At 40.3% G+C, this 27,037-nt stretch overlaps 1 protein-coding gene across 2 annotated transcripts in view; it reads left to right on the top strand.

The window, feature by feature from the left end:
* SLC44A3 (solute carrier family 44 member 3) overlaps positions 1-27,037 on the top strand; it is a 74,224-nt gene that overhangs the window by 39,556 nt on the left and 7,631 nt on the right. For both annotated transcript variants that reach the window (XM_048862170.2, XM_048862169.2), the window contains exons 10-12: positions 2,110-2,275; positions 12,185-12,341; positions 15,675-15,758. In XM_048862170.2, the coding sequence (XP_048718127.2) occupies positions 2,110-2,275; positions 12,185-12,341; positions 15,675-15,758 (407 nt within the window). The remainder of the gene's footprint in view (positions 1-2,109; positions 2,276-12,184; positions 12,342-15,674; positions 15,759-27,037) is intronic.

Raw genomic sequence — 27,037 nt, 5'->3', positions numbered from 1 at the left:
TTTCCTTGGTAACCCATTCCAGTGCTTCACCACCCTCCTAGTGAAATAGTGTTTCCTAATATCCAACCTAGACCTCCCCCACTGCAACTCGAGACCATTGCTTCTTGTTCTGTCATCTGCCATCACTGAGAACAGCCTAGCTCCATCCTCTTTGGAACCCCCCTTCCGGTAGTTGAAGGCTGCTATCAAATCGCACCTCCCTCTTCTCTTCTGCAGACTAAATAATCCCAGTTCCCTTAGCTTCTCCTCATAAGTCATATGCCCCAGCCCCCTAATAATTTTCGTTGCCCTCCGCTGGACTCGCTCCAATTTGTCCATATCCTTTCTGTGGTGGGGGCCCCAAAACTGGATGCAATACTCCAGATGTGGCCTCACCAGTGCCGAATAGAGGGGAATAATCACTTCCCTCGATCTGCTGGCAACGCTCCTACTAATGCAGCTCAATATGCTGTTATCCTTCTTGGCAACAAGGGCACACTGTTGACTCATATCCACCATCTTGTCCACTGTAACCCCAGGTCCTTTTCTACAGAACTGCCACTGAGCCAGTCAGTCCTCAGCTGTAGCAGTGCATGGGATTCTTCCGTCCTAAGTGCAGAACTCTGCACTTGTCTTTGTTGAACTTCATCAGATTTCTTTTAGCCCAATCCTCCCATTTGTCTAGGTCACCCTGGACCTTATCCCTACCCTCCATTGTATGTACTTCTCCCCACAGTTTAGCATTATCCGCAAACTTGCAGAGGGTGCAGTCCATCCCATCATCCAGATCATTAATGAAGATGTTGAACAAAACTGGCCCTAGGACAGACCCCCGGGGCATTCTGCTTTATACTGACTGCCAAGTAGACATCAAGCCATTGATCACTACTCACTGAGCCCGATGATCTAGCCAGTTTTCTTTCCACCGTATAGTCCATTCATCCAATCCATACTTTTTTAAACTTGCTGGCAAGAATACTGTGGAAGACCATATCAAAAGCTTTGCTAAAGTCAAGATATATAACATCCACTGTTTTTCGCATATCCACAGAGCCAGTTAGCTTATCACAGAAGGCAATCAGGTTGGTCAGGCATGACTTGGTGAATCCATGTTGACTGTTCCTGATCACCTTCCTGTCGTACAAGTGCTTCAAAATGGATTCCTTGAGGATCTGCTCCATAATTTTTCCAGGGATGGAGGTGAGGCTGACTGGTCTGTAGTTCCCCGGATTCTCCTTCTTCCTTTTTTAAAAGATGGGCACTATATTTGCATTTTTCCAATCGTCCAGGACCTCCCCCGATTGCCACAAGTTTTTAAAGATAATAGCCAATGGCTCTGCAATCACATCAGGCAACTCCCTCAGCACCCTCGGATGCATTAGATTGGGCCCCATGAACTTTTGCATGTCCAGCTTTTCTAAATAGTCCTTAACCTGTTCTTTCACCACTGAAGGCTGCTCACCTCCTCCCCATACAGTGCTGCCCAGTGCAGCAGTCTGGGAGCTGACCTTGTCTGTGAAGACCAAGACAAAAAAAGCATTGAGTACTTCAGTTTTTTCCACATAATCTGTCACTAGGTTGCCTCCCCCATTCAGTAAGGGTCCCACACTTTCCCTGACCACCTTCTTATTGCTAATGTACCTGTAGAAACCCTTCTTGTTAACCTTTGCATCCCTTGCTCGCTGCAACTCCAGTTGTGCTTTGTCCGCATAATAATGCTGTTGTCCTCATAAGTGAAAACTTAATTTTTAGACATTTCTGTAATTTACCTTTATCTGATTTCAGATTTTGATAATGAAGATTTTTCGTTTATTTCTCAAACATTCATTTTAGAGCAGATCCTGAAGTTTTAACCTGGTTTCTCCTAAATCCTTGCTCAAACACAGATCCTATTGACTTTACTGGCAACTGTAAAAGTGACCTGACTTAAAACTGAGGCATTAGGACCTATGAGAATATTTTTCTCAAAATTAGTTGTGTGCTTTAGTAAATATTGCTGAACTAAACAGCTGGATTCTATTTTATAACTTTACTGAAGAAAAGTGAATACATGGGATATATGGGACATGTGTAAGTTCTGTTTTGTTTGCTGAGTTGTGATTTAATATTCTGATATCTTTGATTTCTCAGGGAGTGCACAAGTCATTTCAGGAGGACAAGTAGAATATAAAATTCTGTCTGGCATTCGCTACATGTGGTGGTACCATTTAGTCGGCCTTATCTGGACAAGTGAATTCATCCTGGCTTGTCAGCAAATGACTATCGCTGGAGCAGTGGTTACTTGCTATTTTAACCGGTATGTGCAAAATTTACCTCCTTGTATAGTTGGTTTTTTCTTAGCATTGACTTTGTCTATTTTTAGGAAAACCACTATAAAATGCCTTGGATTTATATTTAGGGTAGTATCTTGGGAGCTAAATTATTCTAAGAATGTGAGACTAGAAAGTCAAGCAGCTCATTGCAAGGCTTTGAACACGATCTCATGTGACATGTATCACCTCTCTAAGTCCTAGAAAATTTTGGGCCAAATTAAGCCCTCGTGCAAACCCGTGTAACTCCTCTGACAAAACCCAGATTAGTTTTAACCTTTTCTCAGTAAATGTTGGTAGTTCTAAGTAAAAGTGTAACATATATCGCCAGAGTAATTCTAAAGTAGTGTGACTTGGTCTCCTTTCCATCCCTCCTACCAGGCTTTAATCTGGTATGGCTGAATAAGCCTCTAAAGTTTACTGTAGAAAATAATTGAAAATCTTTTGTCATGCCATTCAAATGTTTTTACTTGAAGTGTTTTAGTTTGTGTTACCAAGACACCACCTTAGCTAGACGTATAGGAATTGTAAAAATCTAATTTACTTCTTACTATTTATCCTGTTTTACGTTTTGCACTTCCTTCATATTGGATAGTGAAACAAGATGGGTTTCATGCAGTAAATCAGTGCTGTTTTTGTTTCAATTTCCAACACTGCAGGGGAATGTTTTGATCTTCTAACTACATTACTGTGTTTCCTCTGCTCCATTCCACGCAAATGTGGTTGGTAACACATTTTCTGTTCTGTGAAAGTCTGAGACTTCGAAAAAATTCTTATTCCACAGTGGAACAACAACAACAAAAAAGGATTTTTTTTTTTTTTTTGCAGAAAAGCTGTATGGCCATTGGGGAATGGGTATCCGTGTGAGCTACGGGTTTGTAGCAGTTTGCCTGGGAAGCACAACAGCCCACCTGGCAGGCTGCCCCAGAGCTGGGGATCTGGGTTGTGTGGGAGCTGGGGCTCCCAGGGCATCCAGGCTCTTAGGCTGACAGGGAGCTATCAGGCAAGCTGTCAGGAAACCAGCCTGGTTCCTGTTGAAATTTCATCCAAATCGAAACAATCCCCCAGAACATTTTGATTTTGACAAGTCAGCACTTTTGGATAGAAAGTGTTCTTTTGGAAAACTCGTGATGAACTCTACTCTTCCCACAGGAAAGCCAGCTTAGACCTTATCCACAATCAGGATTTTTTTTTTCCAAAAATGTTCCCCTGTTGGAACTCTGATTCCACTCCATTGGTGTTAGCAATGTTGGGAGCCCTAGAGTAGACAGGTTGCCGGCTGCCTCCACCATTTTAAGCACTGTGTTTTCTGTCCCTGCTCAAAGTAAGTTTAATCAACACAGCATTTAAAACACTGTCAGAAGCTCATATGCTCTTGGGTTTTCAATAGAGCTGAGACTGAACTGGTGTTAGCCAGTGGACATTTTTTTTAAAGTATTCCAAGTGCAGAATCTAAAATGCCCATTTTAAAGGGTTTGGGGAGAAGATCAGTATGCTGACATAATCTGTTACCATTTCACCGGTTCACACTTCCTACTTAATCTCCTTTCTCTGACTGAAGGATCAACACAGGTAACTAGTGTTCCTACAGAGCTGTATGTAGTTAATTGGCCCTTTGCTCCTGAGGGTACAGCATGGCATTCAATCCTGTAAAAGAAGTTTGCACTGACTTCGCTAGTACTTTTTATGTAGCCTGTTGTAAAACTAGACAAATATCTAGATGAGTTGATGTACCCCCTGAAAGACCTTTGTGTACCCCCAGGGCACACATACCGCTGGTTGAGAACCACTGCTCTAGTATAACTATTCATTGTTTAAGATTGAGAAATTCAGATTTCAATAACAGAGCACTAAAATTTCATGCAGACAATGACTTGTTTATACTGCTCTATATTCTATACACTGAAATGTAAGTAGAATTTTTATATTCCAATTGATTTATTTTATAATTATATGGTAAAAATGAGAAAGTAAGCAATTTTTCAATAATAGTCTGCTGTGACACTTTTGTTTTTATGTCTGATTTTGTAAGCAAGTACTTATTAAGTGAGGTGTAACTTGGGGGTATGTAAGACAAATAAGACTCTTGAAAGGGGTACAGTAATCTGGAAAAGATGAGAGCCACTGTACTAGAGAGCCAAATCCTGAGATTCTTACTCCATTAATTTTGGGTAGCAGTAGTCATTGGGAGTTTGCCTGAATAAGGCGCTAAAGATTTGGTCCAAACCACATTGCTTCAGGAACTTGGGGGTTGGGGCGGAAATCTTTCCACATTTCACAGGGGCATCTGCACCAGTGCTTTCTCTGATTTGACACCTATACTGAAGGCCACAGTCATTAAATTGCCATTATTTGTTGAGCATGGACAGTTTGCGCAGTGCTGCATAAAGCACTGGCCCAGATACTACGATGCTCCAAGGTGCATGTGGAGTAGTTCAGGGGTGAGGAGGAAAAGGTGACGTTAAGCTACTCTCATATACTGCACACACACACATCTGATCTTTAGAGCCCAGCAAATCCGCAGATATTTGCTTTATATGTGCAGATATCTGCATCCATGGATCATTTTTGCGGATCGGCTACGGATATAAATTTTGTATCCGCACAGGGCTCTACTGATCTTAGGGCTACTAAGGCAGTCCCTGGTGAAAAATATAGTGCAGCCTTTTGAGCTCTTGTACTATGCACTGGCTGCCAGCAACCCGAAGGACTATTCTGGAAGCTAGGAATCCCCAGGACATGGAGACAACCTGGCCATGCCTCCTACAACCAGGGCTGGTAAGACAACATTGAAGCTGCTGTGCTGGCTCTCTGCCCCCAGAGGATTAGGTAATTCTCAAGAGACCAGACCTACCAGCTTTCCAGCTACTTCCCACCACCATTGTGAGGTCCAGGATTGGGCTCTTGGAGTAGACAAGTTCTGTGCTCCAAATTGCATTGAAATCTCTCTCCTTACATGTACTTCATTTGCTTGGCAACTGATAGCCATTGTGTTGAGAGAGTTGTGCATGGGAAGGGAAATGCTATATATATATTTAATGGTGGTGATCCCTCTTCCTATCCCTCGATCTGTCAGTACAGATAAGTAGATAAATCAAAGCAGTGAGGTAAGGGGGATAGAAAGGTGAATTAGCAATATTATAGACCTCATAGAGGGCAGTGAACGATCTTAGTTCTTATTGACAACAATGAATTTGTCACCAGGAATCTGCAATTTAATGTGTTCTGTGATGCAGCCTTATAAATGCTTGTCACAAGTGCTTTGTTTATGATACCCCATGGAGAGGTTTTCCTTCTAGCTAGTGAATAGCCACAGGAAATGGAACAGCCTTTCTCTGAGGAAACCTGCTTCCTCAACACACAACAATCCAACACACAAAACACTTCGCAGCCACTGTCCATAAGCGGAATTAAAAATGGGGAGGGCAGAGAGTTGTTTCAGCTGGATTAGCTTTACAGGTGACATCTGTTTGACCTGAAATAATAATACTGAAACTACACTTTGCTTTCTTTTATTCAGATAAAAGATAAATTCCTAAGAGGCTTTATTAATTTAATAAAAGAAATAGTGGTTCATGAAACGGCTACTCTCTTATAACTTGCAAAAAGAGAGTGCTCTCCTGACAGCCCGTTTTTGGTTTTTGGTTTTTTTTTGGAGAAAGCTCTTTGTGGAAATCTTGTTAGCTTGGTTTGTTTTGAATAAGGATTTCTTTCCGTCATGTCAGGTTTCAGAGTAGCAGCCGTGTTAGTCTGTATTCGCAAAAAGAAAAGGAGTACTTTGTACAAGTACAAGTACTCCTTTTCTTTTTCCATCATGTGTTGAGGGGTTAAGTGCATAGCTGCTGCCTCCTCACTGCAAGCAGACGTTGTCCCTGTCACTGATTTAAAGAAAAAGGTTTTATGGATTTGACTAGTTACCCAAAATTATTTACTGAAGGCCCAACTCCTACAAATGCTCAAGCATATTGAATAGCTGTTCTCGTGCAAATTGTCCCATAGTACTTCCGTGAGTAATTTTACTCACATGCTTAAGTGTTTGCAGGATCAGGGCTCTGATCCTACAAATGCTTACATGTATTACACCACTGCGCAATGCAGAATTTTGCAGAAATTAACGTGCGTGCAGAATTTCCTTTCCCCCACAGAAATGGGCTGCAGTGCTGCTAGCCACCACTAGGGGCCAGTGGACTTGGCAGAGTCCAGCTTGCACACAGAAGACACTGCTGGGAGGAAGGAGAGGGAGCTAGAGGGTTCCTGGTAGCTGCAGTTCCCAGCGTGCCCTGAGGGAAGGAGATGGTGGCATTCAGGAAACTCCATGCAAGCCTGGAACCAAGCATCAGGCTGTTTCTCCCTCTGGATCCCTAGGTTCTGGGGCGGGATGGGGATGGGTGTCTGGCTGGGGGGGTCCTGCGGTTGAAAGCTGGGGAGAAGAGGGTTTGGGTATATTGGCTGGCAGGGGCCCCCATAGGCAGGCTCTGGGGGTGAAGGGTTGTGGGTGTCTGGCCTCCTGGCTGGGCTCTGGGGGCAGAGGGAAGAGAAACAGGAACTGGGTTATCACAGGTGTTTTTTAAACTCTCTATTCCTGGGAGAATTTTTGTGCATGTCTGTATTGTTACAGACATATTTGCTGAAGGTATTTTGAAATAAATTACCGAAGTAATTTAAACTGGAACTGGCATGATTATGTAGGGTTATTTTGACAAATAAAATTTGCAGAATTTTGCAAAATTTTAAAATATTGTGCGCAGAATTTTTAATTTTTTGGCACAGAATGCCCCAAGGGGTAATGTATGCTTAAAATTAAGAGTGTGTGTAAATGTTTGTAGGAGTGGGGCTTTAGGACCTGATTCTAAGGGTATGTGTACGCAGCAGCTAGACACCCATGGTTGACTTGTACCAGCCAACTTGGGCTGCAGGGCTGTTTCATTGCTGTGTAGACTCTGGGCTTGGGCTGGTGCCTGGGCTCTAGGACCCTCCCACCTCACAGGGTTCTAGAGCCCAGGCTCAAGCCCAGAAGCACAGCAATAAAACAGCCCTGCAGCCCAGCCCTGTGACAAGCCTGAGTTGGTTGGCATGGGCCTTCTGTGGGTGTCTAGTCGCTGTGTAGACATACCCTAAAAAGTGCTGCTGAGCACCACAACTCCCACTGACTTCAGTAGCAGTTGAGTGTACTCAGCATCTCTCAGGATCAGGCACTTGGGGCTGGTGTACATGGAGAGTTAGTGCATTGCGAGCTAGGGTGTGAATATGCAGCGCACCAGCATGCTGTGTACTAAGTGGCTCCGTGGCTCGCGCTACAGAACTTTTAGTACTTGGCAGCAGGGTCCACATGGCTAGTTAGTGCACAGTAAGCTAGTGCGTTGTAGGTTCAGACAAATAGGGATCAACGAGGACCAAACTTTCAACAGCCTATTGAAAATCCATGTCTGTAATATCTGTGAGAATGTTTGTTTCCATGGTCATAAACTTGCATTTATACGTGTAAAAGGACAATTCAGTGTACAGTTACTCAAACTAGTGTATTTGAGCAGGTAAGCAAACGCTTGTGTAAATACTGATAGTAGATTTTTAATAGCTGAACATTTGCTTTTTAGTATGGTGTTATGTATAACAAGAAAAATATGTATTCTGGGAACTTTTCGGCACTGAGGAGAAACATTATGTGTTAGTCCTCAGACAGACAGAGCTGAGTATACGATCTGCCCTACTACACATGCTATATTTTATTGCACTAGTTTTTTTTTAAAAATGAGATTAATACTTTTCACTAAATTATTAGTAATTGCTTTTAATAGCTTTTAAAAATTATGTTTACATTCCATCTCTTGAACTCTCTTCTGTAAAATGCTTCATGAGCTGAACGCAACATAGAGGCGTATTGCAACTGTGAGTTTTCAAAAATCATGAGTCAGGCTCAAAAAAATCATGATTGGCTTAAAAATCATGAGTTTTTTTGGTTTTTTTTTTTGTTTAAAAAACAAACATTTTGGGTTCTTATTTTCCTTTTGTTTCTGAGCCATTTTCAAGCTTTGTTCCACAACCAAAAGAGAGAATTTTTTTTCAACGAAAGCTACAACTATCCTACAATAATTTGACTCCAGAAGCTGTGGTTTTAAGAAAAATATCAAAAGATTCACAATAAAATAATGGGAGTTGACAAAATTAGAAATAAAATGCACAAGTACAGCTATCCGGTGTGATATTAAATACAACTTCACAGGGACTTGGTGCAATATTGTTCTGTATAAATCAAGAAATGCATAGGCAATGAAACAAAAATATCAAAGGAAAATTCAAACTAAGGCCTCAGTCCCACAGTGAGTTCTGTGCAGGTAGACGCATGTCCATTTGGAGCTCTACTGACTTCAGTGGGCTCCATGTGAGTACAAGGCCACCTGCACAGAGCTCATTGCAGGATCTGGAGCTATGGGTATGTGTGAATCCATAAAGATAAAATAACTGATTCAAGGCAAACTAAGTTTTGAGACACAAATACCACTAGTGGGTTGTTTTCTCTTAATTTGGTCATTTTCTTACAGTTGGTACTTCCTGTTTTGATTCATGATTAGAAGGAAAATCAATTTCCAACATGCCTGGAACCATAATGAAATCTCATTAGAACATGACAGTTCTCAGGTAGACCAAGGAGGTTTGCAACAGCCTCCAAATTTTGTAGAGGTTTATGCAAACCAAACTTATTAATCAATACTGTTAAAGTAGAGAAGGAAAATTATACTTATCTCTTCAGCAGCAAATGAACTATTAACAGAGTTGTAAACTTTGCCTTCCTATATTTTCTAAACTTGGTTAATATTTTAACTTGCTGTTCTTTAACCTTTAATTTTCCCAGGTCTGACTGTAAGCTATCATGAATAGAAAAGAGCAGTAGTACAGGGGTGAAATTTTATATGTCAGAAATACATATGTATTGATAAACTAAGAATGATGTTTTTAAGAAAGGCTATCAAAGCACTCGCTCTACATAAAAATATCACCATCCCTCAAGCTGCTCCCCTGGCCATAAGATCAAAACTGTTGCATACTAGCAACCGCTTTGCTGGTATTTCCTATTTAAAATAATGTGGTGCATAGACATGTATAAATATGACTTTATAGCTGCAAAGTAGTTACTGTTATGAAAGGACTGCAGTGATATACTCCGGATTATTGCAGCACTGTGATACCTATCTTGACTTAGTTGTGTAAATCCCTGCTGTGGTGAAGATTTAATAAAAATGTGTTTGCAGACCTTCCTTTTCAACCCCCCCCGCAGCTGCTCTGTCTCTCACACACATACACACAAACCCTTTTTATGCTCTTAGTTTTTTCTGTAAATATTCATTTTAAAGGCGATAAATGAATCCTTCAAAAGTTCCTTATGAAGAGTGAACATTTTAGTTATGATTTAGGGCAGGTATCGGCAACCTTTCACCCGCGGCCCACCAGGGAAAGTCCCTGCCAGGGTGGGCCAGTTTGTTTACCTGCAGTGTCCACAGGTTCGGCCGATTGTAGCTCCCACTGGCCACGATTCACTGTCCCAGGCCAATGGGGGCTGCGGAAAGGGCAGTCAGCACATCCCATTGGCCCGGAGCGGCAAACCACAGCCAGTGGGAGCTGCAATCAGCTGAACCTGCAGATGCAGCAGGTAAACAAACTGGCCCAACTCGCCAGGGGCTTTCCCTGGCGAGCCATGTGCCAAAGGTTGCCGATCCCTAATTTAGGGTCTGATTCTTTCTTAATTCCTAATTCAATGTATTTTCGCTTGAGTAAATATTTCAGCACTGAGCCTATTATTTAGGGTTTGCTAATAAAAGGGTGTCCTCGCCTTTTTATGCTAATGTAACTACCGTGAATAGTAATCTGTGTATTTGAAGTCCCCAAAATGTTTTTGGGGGGATTTGTTGAGCTGAGAAGACTGATTTCAGTCATTTATTTATTTATTTTTGAGTTCATTTCCTGGTTTTGGAGCGTTAATTAGTATAAATTCTTGAGAGCTGTGTCATGCCATTTCTTGTGTCTGATTCATATTAAAGTGACCTTTAAAATGCAAACAAAAAAACCTCTTGCATGTGGGATTCTGACATCGCTTATAAGATAAAACATGAAGTTAATTTTCATGTGTATATTTAGATTTTAGAAAATTTATGTTATTATCTCAAAACATCACGGCTAAAATGCAGTAGACTTATGTGTTTTCAGTTACGAGTAGGCCAGATAATATTTTAAACACATTAGACCAAATTCTGCTCACATGTACTCCATTGTAAATCTGAAATAAACCTGTTGAATGCAATATAATTCCTCTGGAGTTAAATCAGCAAAATTGAAAGCAAAATTTGGCCCAATCATTACAGTGACATCAGAGAGTAAATCTTAGTTTTGCATGTAAGATCTTGCCAGACTGTTTGTTGATTTTTAGTTTGACCACTGTCTCAGAGCAAGTGGACCCAGTCTTGCAGACTGATCTCCTATTGTAACATCATCAAATAAGGAGTGCAGTGGGGCTAGAAAGATGACAGAAGCAGGACACAGTCATTCAAAGGAAGAATAATTCTCATTCACTGTTTATGTTTACTTGGAACATTTCCTCTCCTCCCTCTTCCCCCCCAGGCCAGTTTTCCTATTGTGATGTCTGTTACTGAGCGCACAAAAATAGTCATGGCCTATGCACTTAATTAATCCAGTAAAAGATTTAAACTTGTTTTCCTTCATCTGGATTTAAGGCTTGATCCAACTCCCAACTGAGGTCAATAAAAGTCTGGAGTTGGATCAGGCCCTAAAAGAGATACCAGATTGATCATAGAATCATAGATCTATAGGGCTGGACTGGACATCAAGAGGTCATCAAGTCCAGTCCCCTATGCTGAGTCAGGACCAAGTAAACCTAGACCGTCCCTGACAGGTGTTTGTCCAACCTGTTCTTAAAAACCTGCATTGATGGGGATTCCACAACCTCCTTTAGAAGCCTATTCCAGATCTTGACTACCCTTATAACAACATTTTTTCCCCCCCAATATCTAACCTATATCTCCCTTGATGCAAATTAAGCCCATTACTTCTTGTATTACCTTCAGTGGACATCGAGAACAATTGATCCCCATCCTCTTTATATCAGTCCTTAACATATTTGAAGATTCGGTCTTCTTTTCTCAAGATTGAACATGCCCAGATTTTTAACATTTCCTCATAGGTCACATTTTCTAAACCTTTTGTAATTTTTCTTACTCTCCTCTGGACTTTCTCGAATTTGTCCACATCGTTCCTGAAGCGTGGCACTCAGAATTGAAAACAGTTCTCCAGCTGAGGCCTCACCGTTGCTGAGGCGAGCAAGATAATTATCTCACATGACTTATATATGACACTCCCATTAATACACCCCAGAATATTAGCTTTCTCCGCATCACATTGTTGACTCACATTCAATTGGTGATCCATGATAACTCTCAGATCCTTTTCAGCACTACTACAATGTAGCCAGTTATTCCCCGTTTTGTAGCTGTGCATTTGATTTTTCCTTCCTAAGGGGTAGTACTTTCCACTTATCTTTATTGAATTTCACCGTGTTGATTTCAGAGCAATTCTCCAATTTGCCAAGGTTGTGTTTGATTTCTGATCCTGTCCTCCAAAATGCTTTCAATCCCATCCACCTTGGCGTCATCTGCAGACTTTATAAGCATACCCTCTATTCCATTATCCGAGTCATTTAATGAAAATATTCAATAGCACCAGACTCAGGACTGACCTCCATGGGATTCCACTAGATATGCCCTCCCAGTAATACTTGTATTACAAGAAAGTGAAACAATAAAAGATATTAATTGTTTAAACAGCAGTAGAATTCACTGTATTTTCTCTTTCGATAACATTTTAAAATGCTGTTTGTTTTTCCCCCCTAGAAATAAGAGAAGCTCACCACAACACCTGATCCTGTCTTCCATATCAGTACTTTTTTGCTATCATCAAGGAACAGTTGTAAAAGGGTCGTTTTTAATCACAATAGTGAGAATTCCAAGAATTATTCTTATGTACCTTTATGATGCCCTGAAAGAAAAGGTGGGTATATACTTGTGTAACACAGTAGTACAATGGTTAAGGGGTGAAGTTCAGGAAAGAAATGTACTGAAAAACTAACCTCTGTGTAAGAAATAGAAATGTGATCTGTAGTGTGTTTTATTTTGATTTCTTCATGAAATAGTTCCTTGTCTGTATCTACTCCTTTCTGCCTCAGATCAGATTTTTTTTTTAATTTTAAATAAGAAAATCAAAGGTGATTTATTTTTACTTTTTTAATGTAAAATCTTGTATGAGGAGTAAGGAACAATTTAGAGATGACAGAAGGATTTTTTAAAACTCTCACATCATAATCATTTTTTAAACAATCCAACTTACCAAGAATGGCTTATTTTCAGCATGAAAGCTCTCCTTTCTAGGTGATTTCACCTGCCTTGTGATGGGATGCTCAAGAGTATATAAAAAGAATAGGTAAAATAAGAACTAGCCCACATTCTTGTCCAGAATTTCAGCATATCTTTTAAAGCATAAAGAAGTGTGGTTAAGTGTTTTTGTTGTTTGTCTTTTTAATTTTCATGCACTTCTGCATGTCCAGGGTTCTGCTGGAAACAGAAGTACCATAATAACACAGGAATGCGAATGGTGGTTATTTCTGGAAATCTCATGGGAGGAGCTGGTTCTCATGAGGTGTCCAGCTCTATTTCTAAATCAGCAGTTTGTAATAAATTAGGAGCAGTAGTGCGTCTGTGTGGTGCTCCACTGACATCACTGGGGCTCCATATGAGTGCAGGAATCCACTTGCAGGCACCCTATAAATGTCTAAATAAGAGGGACTTGATGTTCAGATGTGCTGAGCACTCAGAACGTTCTCTGAAGTCAATTGGAGCTGTGGGTGCTCAGCACCTCTGAAAATCAAGTTACTCTTTTTAGGTGCTTAAACTTGGATGTAGTTGCTCAACTTTAGGCACCCATTTGTGGAAAATTTTGCCCTTTAACTGAACCAAACATCCAAGGTTTAACACCTTGAGGCTTGCCTTTTGCCAATAAATATGATGGATAAGAAGGGTTTTGTTACTAGGAAGAATATATGTTTTATTTTCCACTTGTGAAGGCGTTCATAAAACCACAAGCATACAAGACATTCACTGGAGTCTGTGTAAAAGTCACAAATAATGCATAAGAACAAATGGGAGATTACAGATTAATCACAAGATTAAACTACCCAGAAACTTTATGGTCTGCTGCTTTTGTTGTACATCTGAAGCAGATTTGCTAGTTGCTGGAAATTCTGGATAAATTTTGAATAAGCCAATATTGTCTAGCAAAGAGGGTTTATTTGTATCCTAGGTATATCCTATATGTTGTCACCATCTTTTCTACCTTCCATGACCCTGCTGCCCAGCATCCAGCCTTCCAGCTGAGGAGGACTTGACAGGTCTTCCTCTGAAGTTAGGCAGTGCAGCTCCTAAACAGCTCCTAAAGAGCTCCTGACTGTTCCCCAAAATCCATGGAGGAGATCCCCCACCCAGTGATACCACTCTGTTCTGGCACACCAGAGTACAATTCACCATATTCCTGGACTATGCAGACTCCCCTCCACAAAGTACAGGGGCCCACAAGGTGGCAGTGGTTGGGGAGTGGGCAGACTGGATGGGATGCAAATCATCCCTCCTGTGGTCTCACAGGACTTACCCAGACTGTATTACCTTTTCCACAGATGTCCCTGTTCCCTCTGGAGAAAGGGGATCCTTGGCTCCTTTGCAGTCATGCTGTCTGGGAGAGGGGAGGGTACTGCTAGAGGCCAGAGCGTCTGCACAGGTGTCCCTGGAGTTTCATGGGTTTGTAGAAGGACATCTTGGCCTTTCCTACCAGGCAGCCCCCTCCCTCCCTCCTGACAGAATTACCGGGAGGAATTGCAGCCTGCAGAGTCTCCTCCTCTGGGTTTTAATGTGGAAGGGGATGAGTATTGTCCACTGTGGGGAAATTAGCATGCTGCTTTTTTAATAAACGCAGCTCTCCAGCACGACATCGCAAAGTATTTCCATTCAGTTGGGCTCAGGGTATTATTCTGTGGTGATATTTAAAAAAAATATTGAATGCTGCAAAAATTTGCAAGGATATTAAACTCCAGATTAAAAAATTCTCACCTTCACTGCTTCCATACAACTCCACAGCTATGCATATGACCTGAAGATGTCACGCAGCCATTCTAAGAGCTTTACTTTTAAAAAAACAAAACCAAACCTTTCTGAGCCCTGAAGACAGAAGATAAAGGCTTTTGATCAAATATTACCAAATGGAATTTGCCTTTAAATACCACCTGGGGAAAATGGCCATGCCACAGTGGCCCTCAAGACGTAGGATTTCATAATTATATTTTAAAATACCCTGTAGGATTAACAACTTTGGTTTTTGAGGTAATGTTAGATGTTTTCCCTGTTTTGTTTTGTTTAATATAAAGCTAATATTCGTCAAAGTCTTTGTAAGAATTCAAACTGTTTCCTGAAAGGAGTGATCTCCTTGAGAATTTAAGCCTGCCGTTTTCACTTTTCCTAATAAAATTAAAGTACTCCATGGGTATGTCAACATAGCAACAGCCGGGAGTGTGCTTCCCAGCACAGATAGACAAGACATGCGCTAGCTCCACTTGAGATAGCGTACTAAAAATAGCATTGTGGCTGTGGTGGCTTTGGGTGGTGGCTCAGGCTAGCCATTTGAGTATGTACCCCGGGGTTTAGGCAGGTTTGTACTTTTGTGGGTAGCCTGAGCCGCTGCCACGCCCACGCTGCTATTTTTAGCACACTAACTTAAGCAGAGCTAGCGTGTCTATCCATGCTCCCAGCTGCTATGTAGACATTTCCTGTGTGTGCATGCGCACATTTGTGTAAATCTCTCTATTCTTTATATTTCTGTCAGACAGGGTTCCAGTTATTTCAAAAAGTTGAAAAACGGCCCAAAAATAAATTACAAAGAATATAAATACTCTCTCTCTCTCTCTCTAATATATATATAGTTTATTTACAAATTATTATTTTTTTAGACTCTCTGTTGGTCATTGATCAGTACACTGACAGTTACTGATTTGCCTGCGTGCTTTGTGCTACATGCAGCTGTTAGCAAACCAAAGCTGCTTACGGCAGTTATTTTCCTTCCAGAGTAGAATCTTCCATCCAAAGGAAAAAATGTTCAGCTCATCAATCATTAGTACTGTAGGATCTGAAATAAAAACAATTCCCATAAGCAGGAAGGAAATCTCTGCTGTTTACATGACTGCTTTGTGAGAAGAACTGCAGTGTCCTGTTAAGCAAGTTGGTGTAAAATGTCAGTTTTATATAAAATCTGTCTGCACTAACTAGTTACTTCATTTCCTTGCAGGAGAGCGCATGTGCAAGATGCATGTTCAAATGCTGTTTCTGCTGCTTTTGGTGTCTAGAAAGGTGCCTCAGATACTTTAACCAGGTACAATACATTATATCAAGTGCATATCTAAAGTAATCGACAAGTAAAGTTAGATTCAATATAGCGAAGCCTGTATATAAATGAATTGTACTCTGTGTCATAGAGTTCATTTCACACTGAGTCTTTGTCCACATTGTGTCTAGCTATATTAGTTTAAATGTTATAGACTATTGTCTACAGTATGGGAGAATCCTGTCCTACACAGGCACAATCTTGGTGTGTAAAATCAGGAAGATTAATGTAGACGTGCCAGATGAGTGATCAGACTGTTTTAGTTCAAATTAATTGATTGCTGATTAACTTGAGTTAGCTAACACATTTGTCCATGCGAGTCTGGATGCACCACAAACATTTAACCCCAGTCAACTAACAATCAATTAACTTGAGTTTTAAAAACAAAGTTGTGTAGACAAACTGAAGATGGGTGTTGGCAACATTTCTCCAACTAGATTTGAGGGCTTTTGTGGGTTGTTTGTTTCACTAGCATATCCAGAGGTGCTTGTGGCAAAGCAACAGGGAGATTACAATCAGCTACAAGTAGCTGGGTGTAACGGATGGTGTAGCAGATCTGATAATTTAGAACAGTGGTTCTCAAACTTTTGTACTGGTGACCCTTTTCACATAGCAAGCCTCCCCCCCCTTATAAATAAAAAACACTTTTTTATATATTTAACACCATTATAAAGGTTGGATGCAAAATGGGGTTTGGGGTGGAAGCTGACAGCTCATGACTCGCCATGTAATAACCTTGCCACCCCCTGGGGGGTACTGACCCCAAGTTTAGAACCCCAGTTTAGAAAGATCTTATTAGAAAAGCTACAGTGGGCTTTTCCCTTCTTCAAGGGTTAGAAAACCAGAGAGTTCTGACAGTCAGGTGACAGGCTATTTAGATGCAGGAGGCCCAAATAGAGGATTTAGAGGATGCAAGAAGCCTAATTGATGTCCAGCTTCCTGCTGGCTCATGGACACTGTGTGGCTTATTATTTATTATTGTGTTTGTAGGATAAACAGTACCTAGAGGCTTTATGCATTCAGTTTAGGGAACTAGTTGTGCCAGGCACTATACAAACATAGCAAAATACATGGTGCCTGCCCTGGAGAGTTTATAATACAATCTAGATGGATAAATAACTGTCCACCCTGGGAGCTTCCACTAAAAGAAAAAACTCTCTCACTGGTCTTTTCTGATTTTCAGTATTATTATATCTGGAAGATAAACCAAAATGGGGCATCCACAAAATACAGTATTCCCTTTCTTAGAAAGACAACTTTTTTAACTGTTATTTTCCGAAGTGTTTTTATTGGAAATTATTGATCTTCTACATACTGCCAGTTTTAAAATACTTGACTTCTACTCTTTTCTTCCTGGTCCTTTCTTCCACATCTTCTAGTTTTACTCCAGTTCCCTCTAAAGCTACAGTTCTGAAGATGCCATTGGGCAGTACAAGTTGAGCTTTGATAACTCTTAAATCAGATTCTGCTCGAGCTGCACTTTGCTGTTTTAAAGTGGCTGCATAAATGAAAATGAATGCTGAATGGCTTGAAAGAAATAGGGTATGTCTTAGTCCAGACCACACTAAATTCTTGTTCAAGAAAATCATTAGTTCTGTGGGGTGAACTTTCTCGGCTTACATTCTGGGTTAGATCTCATGGTCACTGACTTGGTTAAGAGCCTTGTAGTTAGTTTAGACTCCAAGCATGTTATTGTCACCCTTCACCTTGGCTTCCTGCCCTTCAAAGATGATAGCCAATATAAAAGCATTTCCTTTCTCCAGCTGCTGTTGTATGTTATTTATGTGTTTGTTACAAGAATACCTAATTATTGTAATACTGTTTGCTTGGGTCAAAGGCTTGTGCTTCAGTTCTCACTTTGTTAAAAGATTTCCTGTTATTTTCCTTGGCCATTGTAGTAAAAAATAGAATTTAAAAAAAATAAAAAACTGAAGGTTTTTTGTTTTGTTTTTGGTTTTTTTTAATTCAAGATCATATTACTGTGCCTGTTGTTAAACTGTTTGTTTGGGTATGTTTTTGGCAAAGATGACCATGGCTTCAGCTTTGAAAACCACAGCAACATAGCATATAGGAGAAGGTTAGAAAAGAAGATAACCACAAACCTTTTGTAAGGTAACCTATAGAAGTTATAGCTGTATGAAAAGTAAGAGTGAGCACAGGTTAGTGTATTATGCAGGATAAGCAATTTGTCTAATCCTTCCCCCCCTCCTCCAACAAAATAAGGTGTATGCACGTTTTGGGGGGGGGTGATTAGGTAAGTAAATATGAACCAGGCTTCAAGTTCACAAAATTGTGACCAAGATTTTAAAAAATATAAGCCCAATTTTAGGCACCTAAATAAGTGGCTTGATTTTCAAGAGTGCTGAACATTCAGCTACTCTCATTGAAATCAGTGGAAGTTGCTGAGTGCCACCTATCTAGTTCCTTAATTTGGATTTAGGTGTGAACCTAACTTTAGGCACTCATTTTTAAAAATTTGGTCTGTCTGTATATTTCTGATATTTTTAAAGCTTTTAGTACTTTTCAGATTTTTTTTAGAGGAGTTTTAGTTACTCAAATGTAGAACAGTTGTCATTGAAGTTGACCCTAGAGTTACTGTGTGTACTGACATTTTCCATTCTGTGTTTGTCCTTTGTCCCAGTCTTGCTTATCAGCGATAATATTCCCTTACCAAATGCATCGTTACCTGGGAATTCTAAAAAGAAATCCATTGGGAACTCTGATAGGTGGGAAGAAATCACATTTTTAAAAAATGATTACAAATCTCTCCCCATCATTCCAACACTGATATTTTCTTCTCCTTCCTGTCTCTGAGGAGGAATTAAATAATCTGAATGACACAAATTCTGATCTCGCAAGCTAAGCAGGGTTGAAAGGGTCAGTACTTGGATGGGAAACTTGCAGAGGAATAGCAAGTGCCCCAGGAAGTAATGTTGGTAATTCAGATGATAGCACTCTTACCTGTGAGATAGTATCAACCCAGTGGCACGTTATGTTGTCAGAGGGCACTGTGCAGTTGGATATGCCATCATTCAGATGAGATTTTAAACTTGGGCCCTGATTGTCATGTGCATCTCCTACAGGTGGAGAATTAGCCCATTGCCAGCCATGGGGTATTTTACTATGTTATTTTAACTGTCCAGTGCTGTGTGGATTTGGTGATCCCCCACTTAAGCATCTGTTACAACATAATGTTGTTCAAGTGTGGATCCATTTAGGCTTCTTATTCAGCTTTTCTTTCCTTTTATCTATATGGTACAGTCCAAAAGATATATTTGTTCACATGCAATATGTAAAAACCTGCATGTGGAATAGAAACAGTAGCTTGGATGTGCAGAACAACATGATATTAATATTAAATATACCAAAACATGAACAGGATGCTATATCTCTAAATAATGGAAAGAGATTATAACTGCCCTTTCACTCATCCACAGATTTAAAAAATGGCTCAGGCAATAAGAACCTCCTACTGATTACCTTCTCCCTAAACCTTCCATTAAGGCCTGTTCACTGAATAAATGTCCCGTCTGTGGATTTTCAGGATTATCTGCACTGCAGTATCTCCACTCTTCTGCCTTTAGTTCACTAACTCAAAGCATCAGGTCCTAGGCTAGAAAACCGCTGGTATATAGTAATGTCTATGTTCTTCTCCCCCCAGCTCAGTTCAAACACAGCCTCCTTGAAGTGAATCATAATCCCAAAGCACTCCTCTGAGTCTCATTCAGATCTCTCAGGACCTTGCTCAAGAGATACCCAAGGGGATATCTACACTGCAATAAAAAACCTAGTGTCCTGTGCTAGCCGATGCGGGTTTGCGGGGCTTAACCTAAGGGCTGTTTAATTGCGATGTCGATGTTCAGGCTCGGTTTGGAGCCCAGGCTCTAATACCCTGCGAAGTGGGAGGATCCCAGAGCTCAGGCTGCAGCTTGAGCCCGAACGTCTGCACTGCAGTTAAACAGCCCCATGGGCCAGCAGTGGGTTTTTAATTGCAATGTAGACATACTCTCAAAGACATCCTGCCATTACCTGGTTTACTCCTTAGTCACTAATAGTTACAACATGTGCAGACTATAGAGTTCTGTTGCAGTGGCCACTTATAATCATTAAAGATCCAATGACATTTTCTGCATGAGCAGGAGTATTAACCCAATGTCCTGTTTGGACTACAATTTGGGTAATTACATTCTGCCTGCCTAAATTCCCTCTGTACTTGCAACTGGGTTCTCTCCTGTGGCGTAACGTTACTGTGTTAAACAGTTCACCCATAAGCTGCTGTATTTCTGATTTTCATGTGTATAATACATTAGTAAAAACTCTCTGGGATCTATTTGGATGAAAGGTGCATTATGAATACAAAATCATTATCCTTCTGTTTGCCAACATTTGTTAGAATTACCATAGATTTTTTCATCATCTTGCATTCATGGTTTCAGTAAGGCCCAGAGAAACCTATCCAAATCATGTCAAGTAAAATCTGGTGGATTGAAATTTCTCTTCCATAAAAATAATCCCCCCCTCTTTTTTTTTTTTTTTGGTTTGGTAGCCATAATTTCTGTCTCCTCTCTTAAATAGTTGTGGCAGTGCCTTAACTTTGGGTATTTCAAAGACATATCTCTTTCCTTAGTCTTGTTTCAGTAAATTTATTTTACAGTACATCACCAGAAGTATAATTTTGCTTTTCTGTGTCCGGTTTGGGTTGATCTGCAGCCAACTGGCAAGCACCCATTCCAAAGTGCAGCACACAGATTTCTGAAGGAATAGCTGAGAAGTGTGTGGTTTCTTTATTCTGATCAGTACCATGATTTTGAGGTTGCAATGTCATATAGAACCTTGTGGTGGCCATTATTGATAATAGCCAGTGTTATGGCTCACCATTTCTTGGCACTGAAATTCAGCAAAATTATGAAATTATTTTAACTGCCTTAGTGTATAAATATAAAAGTAATAGTAACCCTGGTTAACAATCGTGTTCATGTCTACTGGTGGGCTTTCTTCTGTAATTTAAACCTTTGGGTGGCAGTCTGGCAAGAGCTTTGTGGTCATGGGATTAAAATACCTTGTGCAAAAGTGATGTGGATGCAGACAAAATCCAGAAACGCTAATGTAAATACACTTTCTTCTGCAGACTGCCAAACATTCTTACTGTCTTACCTCATCAAATATCTCTTCCTGTCCCCATCCTCCCAAAAATACTGTATTTAATGTCACTGGCAGATTTGCTACTAGATGGTAGGCTAGAGTTTTCAGGCTTCACAAAAAACAGAGTCAAATAAAAGAATGAATAGTTTCAGTTAAATCATTTAAAAAAAAAAAAAGCTTGTTTGCTTTCTCTAAGGGCCTTCATAAATGCCTCAACAGGAAATAAAAACTCCTTCAGTTTTATATATTCTATTGTACAGTTTACTATGTGAGAGCAGAGAACAATTATACTGCACTGGCCTATGTTTCCATTGATGCAGGTTGAACTGAACTTTTGACCCCATAATAAGCTCTCAGTTAATAGCAAGTGTAGTTCATAGAGCTGACTGTGATCTGTGAATGTCCATTAGCGTCTGCTAAATTGGACTTCCTTTTTAAAACAAGGAAGCAGGTGCCAAGGAATTCAGAAATGGTGCTTTTCAGAAGGGTAGCTCCTGAACTACGCTGGGGCTCAGTGCAGGTTTATTTGAGAACATTCAAATGAAAATCCATGTAGCACTAACTACAGAGAACATTGTTAGTAATTAATATAGAAATATATTATGGCTACGGGGTCGATAGAGGCAGGATCCTTATGGTTAGGTCCCAGGGTTGATAGGAAACCCAGATGCAGCAGTGAATTGCTGAAGGAGAGAGATGGGGCTGAGACAGAGAATGTGCTATCAGTACTGCTCTGTCTTTGATAGCCAGGGAGGGACTAGATTACATGCATGGGAAAGAACAAGAAGACAGTGGAGGGGCATGAGTAGTCCTTTGAGCGGGACAAGGATTCAATGGTGGGAAGGGTTGAAGATCAAGGAGTTGAGAAAGGTGGGCCTGTGAGTCTGTGTGGGGCACATCAGGAAAGTTGTTGGAGGGCCGCAATATTGGTGGCCTGGTTGTTTTAATGCAGCCCTTTGGATAAGTAGCCCTTTTTAATTTCCTGAGACTTCAAGAGATGGCATTTTCCAAGGCTCCAAAGGAGTCCTGCATTTCCTCCTTGTTGTGGTTCTCAAAGGCCCTGTGTTGTTCTGTGTCCTCCCTCTATTCAAAGGTGGCATGACATGGCTTCCTCCACAGTCTGCTCTGATACTGCTCTGTACGCTAGCCAGAGTGACATCATAGTCTCTTATTTATCCAGCTTTCATTCTCTGAGCATGTCTCTATGGCACGCAGGATTCAAACTCAGATCCACCACATTTCAGGCCAGCCCTCTTGACTCTGTGGCTTTATTGCAGCAAGGAGAAAATCAGGCCAGGCTGGGCAGAAGAAGCTGAAGTGGGATATCTGAACAGCTTGGTTTTGGCTTCTTTTTTAAGATGACTCTGTTGTGATGGCAATTCTTTTTCACTGAGCTCATTTCGTTATAGCCAGTCCTTCAATGGAGGACTGCATTCAGCTGTTACGCAAAGTAGCAATTATTCTCAACAAACAGGGAATTTACAGCCTGGATCTCTGCCACAGTGCTTTTCTCTTGAAGCTAGCATGTCAGTTTTTCCAAGACCCTTGACATTCTGTGTTGTGAAGTATAGAAGGATGTTTTTCTAAATAGTTTTCTTGCATACTGTGGTATTAGAAAATATGTAAACATTCACATTCCTTCTTTATCTGTCCTGATACTGAGAAATATGTCTGGTTCCCAGGCTTCAAAGCAAAGAGGGCTGTGTTCTTCACAAAGGTGGTGGTGGTACATTAACTCTTTTTAGTGAAGGAGTGAGGTTGTGTCTTATCTACGACATCCCAGGCCCTTTGATTTATGGCGCAACTCTGATGTCATAACTGCTTGCCTGTAGCTTTCGGAAGGACTGCGCTAATGCAAAATCACTGGTATATTAAACAGAAGCTAAGGGAAAAGTTTAAAATCTATTGAAAAACATATTTATATTGCCTGTTTCCAAATGAGAGCAAGTTCTAAATTGACTGTGATTTACCTTCTCTTACTCAGCAAATATATCTGAAAGGAAATGAGTTGGTGAATACTCCCAATAACTAGAAAACAGTGGAACGTTTAAGATTTCGTAACATGTTGGAAATGCTCCTTGTGATTTAGGATTTGGGCCGCTCTTTCCAAATAGCTGTTAGGTTGAGCATAATGTAAATGTGAATGTCCAAAAAGGAAGAGAGCTCTTCTGGGGTGTAACTAATTTGACTGCTCAGTTTGGGGACACTGATTTAACTATTGTCTGTCTGTCTGGCTGTCTCTGTCTGTGTTGGTTGCTGGTGATTGTCGCAGATCCTAGCAAGTTCCCCTTTTCAGCCACTCACTAATACTGTTTTGAGGGAAATCCAAGCCTCTTTTGCTCTAGATTCCTGTGTGTTTTAAGCCCCTGGAGTATGAATGGAGTCCAGCCATTTCTCCATTTCTGGGTCCCTAGGCACATTTTCAGGGCTCAGACCTTCCATCTGGCACCTCCTTGTGATTTGGAACTTGCTGTCCAGCTGCCTAATCCCTCTGAGTGCAGTGGTGACCCCTCAAGCTACATGGTTGTTAAACACACCCTCTCCAAGAACTCCACCCCAAAGGGGTTAAGCTTCTGGTTTATAGTTTAACTCTCTAAGGTGCATGCAGCGGTTGTGAAGCAGTTAACATGCACACAGAGTCTGCATGTCTAACACATTTATTCTCTTTTATACTTGATCACGTAAAACATTAGAGTGTAGCTCATATAAAATAATAAACACTAAATTCATGTCCCTGTCTTAGTTTCGTCATCACTCCAGGGCATTCTTTTGGGCTGGGGTCGGAGTCCCATGGGTTTTCAGAGGCCGTGGGGCCATCTGAGCTCAGAAAAGTGGTCAGGGCACTTTGTCCCATGAGGCTGCTACATGCTGGGTGACCTTACTCTCTCCTCCCCCTTGCTTCTTCCTCCTGTCTGGCTCTTATATTCCTGTGTGGCTTGCTTTTTAAACCCTGCTGACTTCCTTTGTTCTACCTTTCAGGTAACTTTCCACTGCTCCTTCCTTCCTTCGTTCTTCCACTCTTCAGGGGATTAAGCCAAAACTGGTTTTGTAAAGATGCAGCTCACTCATTGTACCCAGGTGTTTGTACCTGACTAGAAAAGGAGTATTTGTGGCTCCTTAGAGACTAACAAATTTATTTGAACATAATCTTTCGTGAGCTACAGCTCACTTCATCGGATGCACTTCATCTGATGAAGTGAGCTGTGGCTCACGAAAGCTTATGCTCAAATAAATTTGTTAGTCTCTAAGGTGCCACAAGTACTCCTTTTCTTTTTGCGAATACAGACTAACACAGCTGCTACTCTGATACCTGACTATGGTCACTGAGTCCTAAGCACCCACATTGTATCAGTTTGGTGTGTACCTGCCAGCAGTGGTGGCTCCACATGCATATAGACACTTGTGATACAGCAGTTTTTCCTAAATCAACTTCACAATACCAACCAGAACTCTTAAATTGTACAGGCATAATGACCCCAGTTCTTCACAGTGGCTAAGGCCACCATCCAACAAAACCCTCCAGTAATGTGCATAATGTCAAGCATGCAGGTAGTCCTGTTTATTTCAGTAGGCCTGTTCATATGATTAAAATTAGGCAGGTACATAAGTGGTTTAGTGGATTAGGACCATAGAGACCTGAACTGTGAGATTGAGGTTTTATATGTGTAGGACCAATGTGTTATTTCATTGTTTGTATAATAAACTAGTAAAATGTGATTAAAGTGCATGGAATTGCTCTCTAAACCATACATTTTATTTCGTAACTATAAATTTGATCAAAGCATGGAGATAGCTTGGTTTGTGAGATTTAGCCTGCACTGTGAAAGCCAGGAACTCTCGAGTTCTAATCCTGCCTCAGTCACTGACTGCTTTTGTGACCTTGGACAACTCACTCAATCGCTTTGTGCCTCTTTTTACTCCTGTAATACTGCATCATTACTTACCTGTCTGCCTTGCTGGGTGTTGTGGTGATTCAGTTAATGTTTATACGGTTCTTTGAGATTTCAAAGTGTTGAGTAAATGGTGCTGCTGCTGCTTCTGTGTCTGCTGTGGTGCCTTGTAGAACCACAAATCGTTATGCAGGTGGTATTCACAACCCAACAGAGCTGAAACCTGCTTTTTTGTCTTTTGAAGGATGGAAATAGGGTTTGTACAATGAAAAGTGCATACTATTCTTTTAATATTCAAGAGAAGGGACTGTGCCAATTATATAAATAGGGTCCAATCCTGCTTTCGTTGAAGTTAATGGCAAAACTCACATCCACGTCAGTGGAGCAGGAGCAGGTACATAGCCTTTACGCTTATGATACTGAAGGCACATAGTGTCACAGTGTTAGGTAAATCCATCAAAGTTTGTAAAGTGCACTGAGATCTTCAGATGGAAGACATGCTATGCCCATAGTATTGCTAATTATTATTATTATTATTATTAATAGATACGTTAGCTAATATTTTTATACCCTGCACAGACATTGTTACCGTACTGGCAAGGGAAAGGAGCAGCTTGAGTACAAATGAAACTGTCTAGTACAGGAGTCTGTTTTTCTAACCTACTTATTTAAATAATATGAACAAGCAGATATTCATGCAAACATTCCACATAGTGGACTGTGTCCATTCTGCTGTCTTAAGTATGTATTGCCCAGTGCTGTAGAAATCAGTCTTGATATTAATTATTTTAAGCTCTGTGGAAGCACTTGGAACACATTTGGTGCTATATAATAATTTCCCAGTGAAAGAGCATCATTGCTTACATGTCCCCACTGTGTAGTTTCACTGATTTAGGAACTGAAATTATTTCCCTTGTCTCATCAGATAAAATGAATATTCTGCTACTACATTTATACTAAAAGTCTTAATTTGCTTTTATAAATTCCCTTTTTAAAATATTTTAAGGTACTGTCATATCAGTTTATATTATAGCAGGACTTGGTGCCTAGATGTTAGTTATCAAGTTATGGTACATAACTGGGCATCGCAGGAATATGTAAAGGAGATAGAAGCTGTGCTGGGCATTTCTGCATTTTGATTTATAATAAGAAAAACTGGAAAGTTGGACCAGAAATAAATATTTTCTTCAGCAGACGCGGAGAATTTTTTTCACTCACAAGCAAAGCAGAAGGTATTCTAATCCCTAAATAAATGGTGGGGCCGTCAAATTCCTTTTGCACAAAAACTCTTGCATGCTGTTAGTCTTAGTGAGCATGCCAAACTTAACTAATGTTTTTAATATTGTATAATCTGTCTTTTTTTCTCAAAAACTAGTATAGAATAACTATGTTTTATATATCAAGAGTGACGTTTTTCCTGCTCCTTATTCAGATACTAATTCAACTCCTCATTGATGATTTCTATCCATTATGTTGATATAAGCTATTTTGAAAAATGCTAGAAGAATCCTATAGAAGTAGATTATAAGCCTATCCTCCAGTCTGCCTTTGCAAAACTCCACCCGAAGACAATTAATATTAATCTTGCAAAATTCTTGGTACCTACTTGAAAATCCTGAGTGCCCGCAATTTCCACTGAAATCAACATAAGTTTTCCCCTCATAGGACCAACTGATCTAGTCCCGACACTCCCTGCCACTCTTTCATTATTCTTTTGTCTTTCTGTGAAGCGGTATTTTTTATGGTTATGGGTCCATGAAAATTCAAAGGCTCAATAGTAAGTGAAAGGGTCACACATAAAACTTGTTTAATCATTGATTTTTTTAATATGAAAAGTGTAATAAGAAGGGTTACCTTTTGTTTCACTTATACAATTTACCAACTACAACACTCTAGCTAGCATATACATAGAAAAGGCTGCCAGCATGGCATATGTCAAGATACGAGTTTCATTGTAATTTACATGTCATATTAGTTATTCATTACCAAAGGACATGGGGGTGGCTCTTCATCGGTCCAAAAGAAATTGGAAAGAGGTAGTTTCAGAAATACAGATTTTACTTTTGTCCTTATTTACCCAGCGTAAAAGTTATGTGAAAAGTCAGTTTGAAGTTACAGGCATAGTTATACTTGCTTGAAGTTAAACTGCAAGAGTATGCAAAATAACTCTTGTATGTGCAAGCACAACATCAGTATTTCCAAAGATATTTTAAGGCTTTCTTTTTCCTATAGTAA

The sequence above is a fragment of the Caretta caretta genome, chromosome 8, assembly GCF_965140235.1.
Source record: "Caretta caretta isolate rCarCar2 chromosome 8, rCarCar1.hap1, whole genome shotgun sequence".
Classification (NCBI taxonomy): domain Eukaryota; kingdom Metazoa; phylum Chordata; order Testudines; family Cheloniidae; genus Caretta; species Caretta caretta.
The sequence above is the reverse complement of the archived record's forward strand: the minus strand, read 5'-3'. Positions and strand labels throughout refer to the sequence as shown.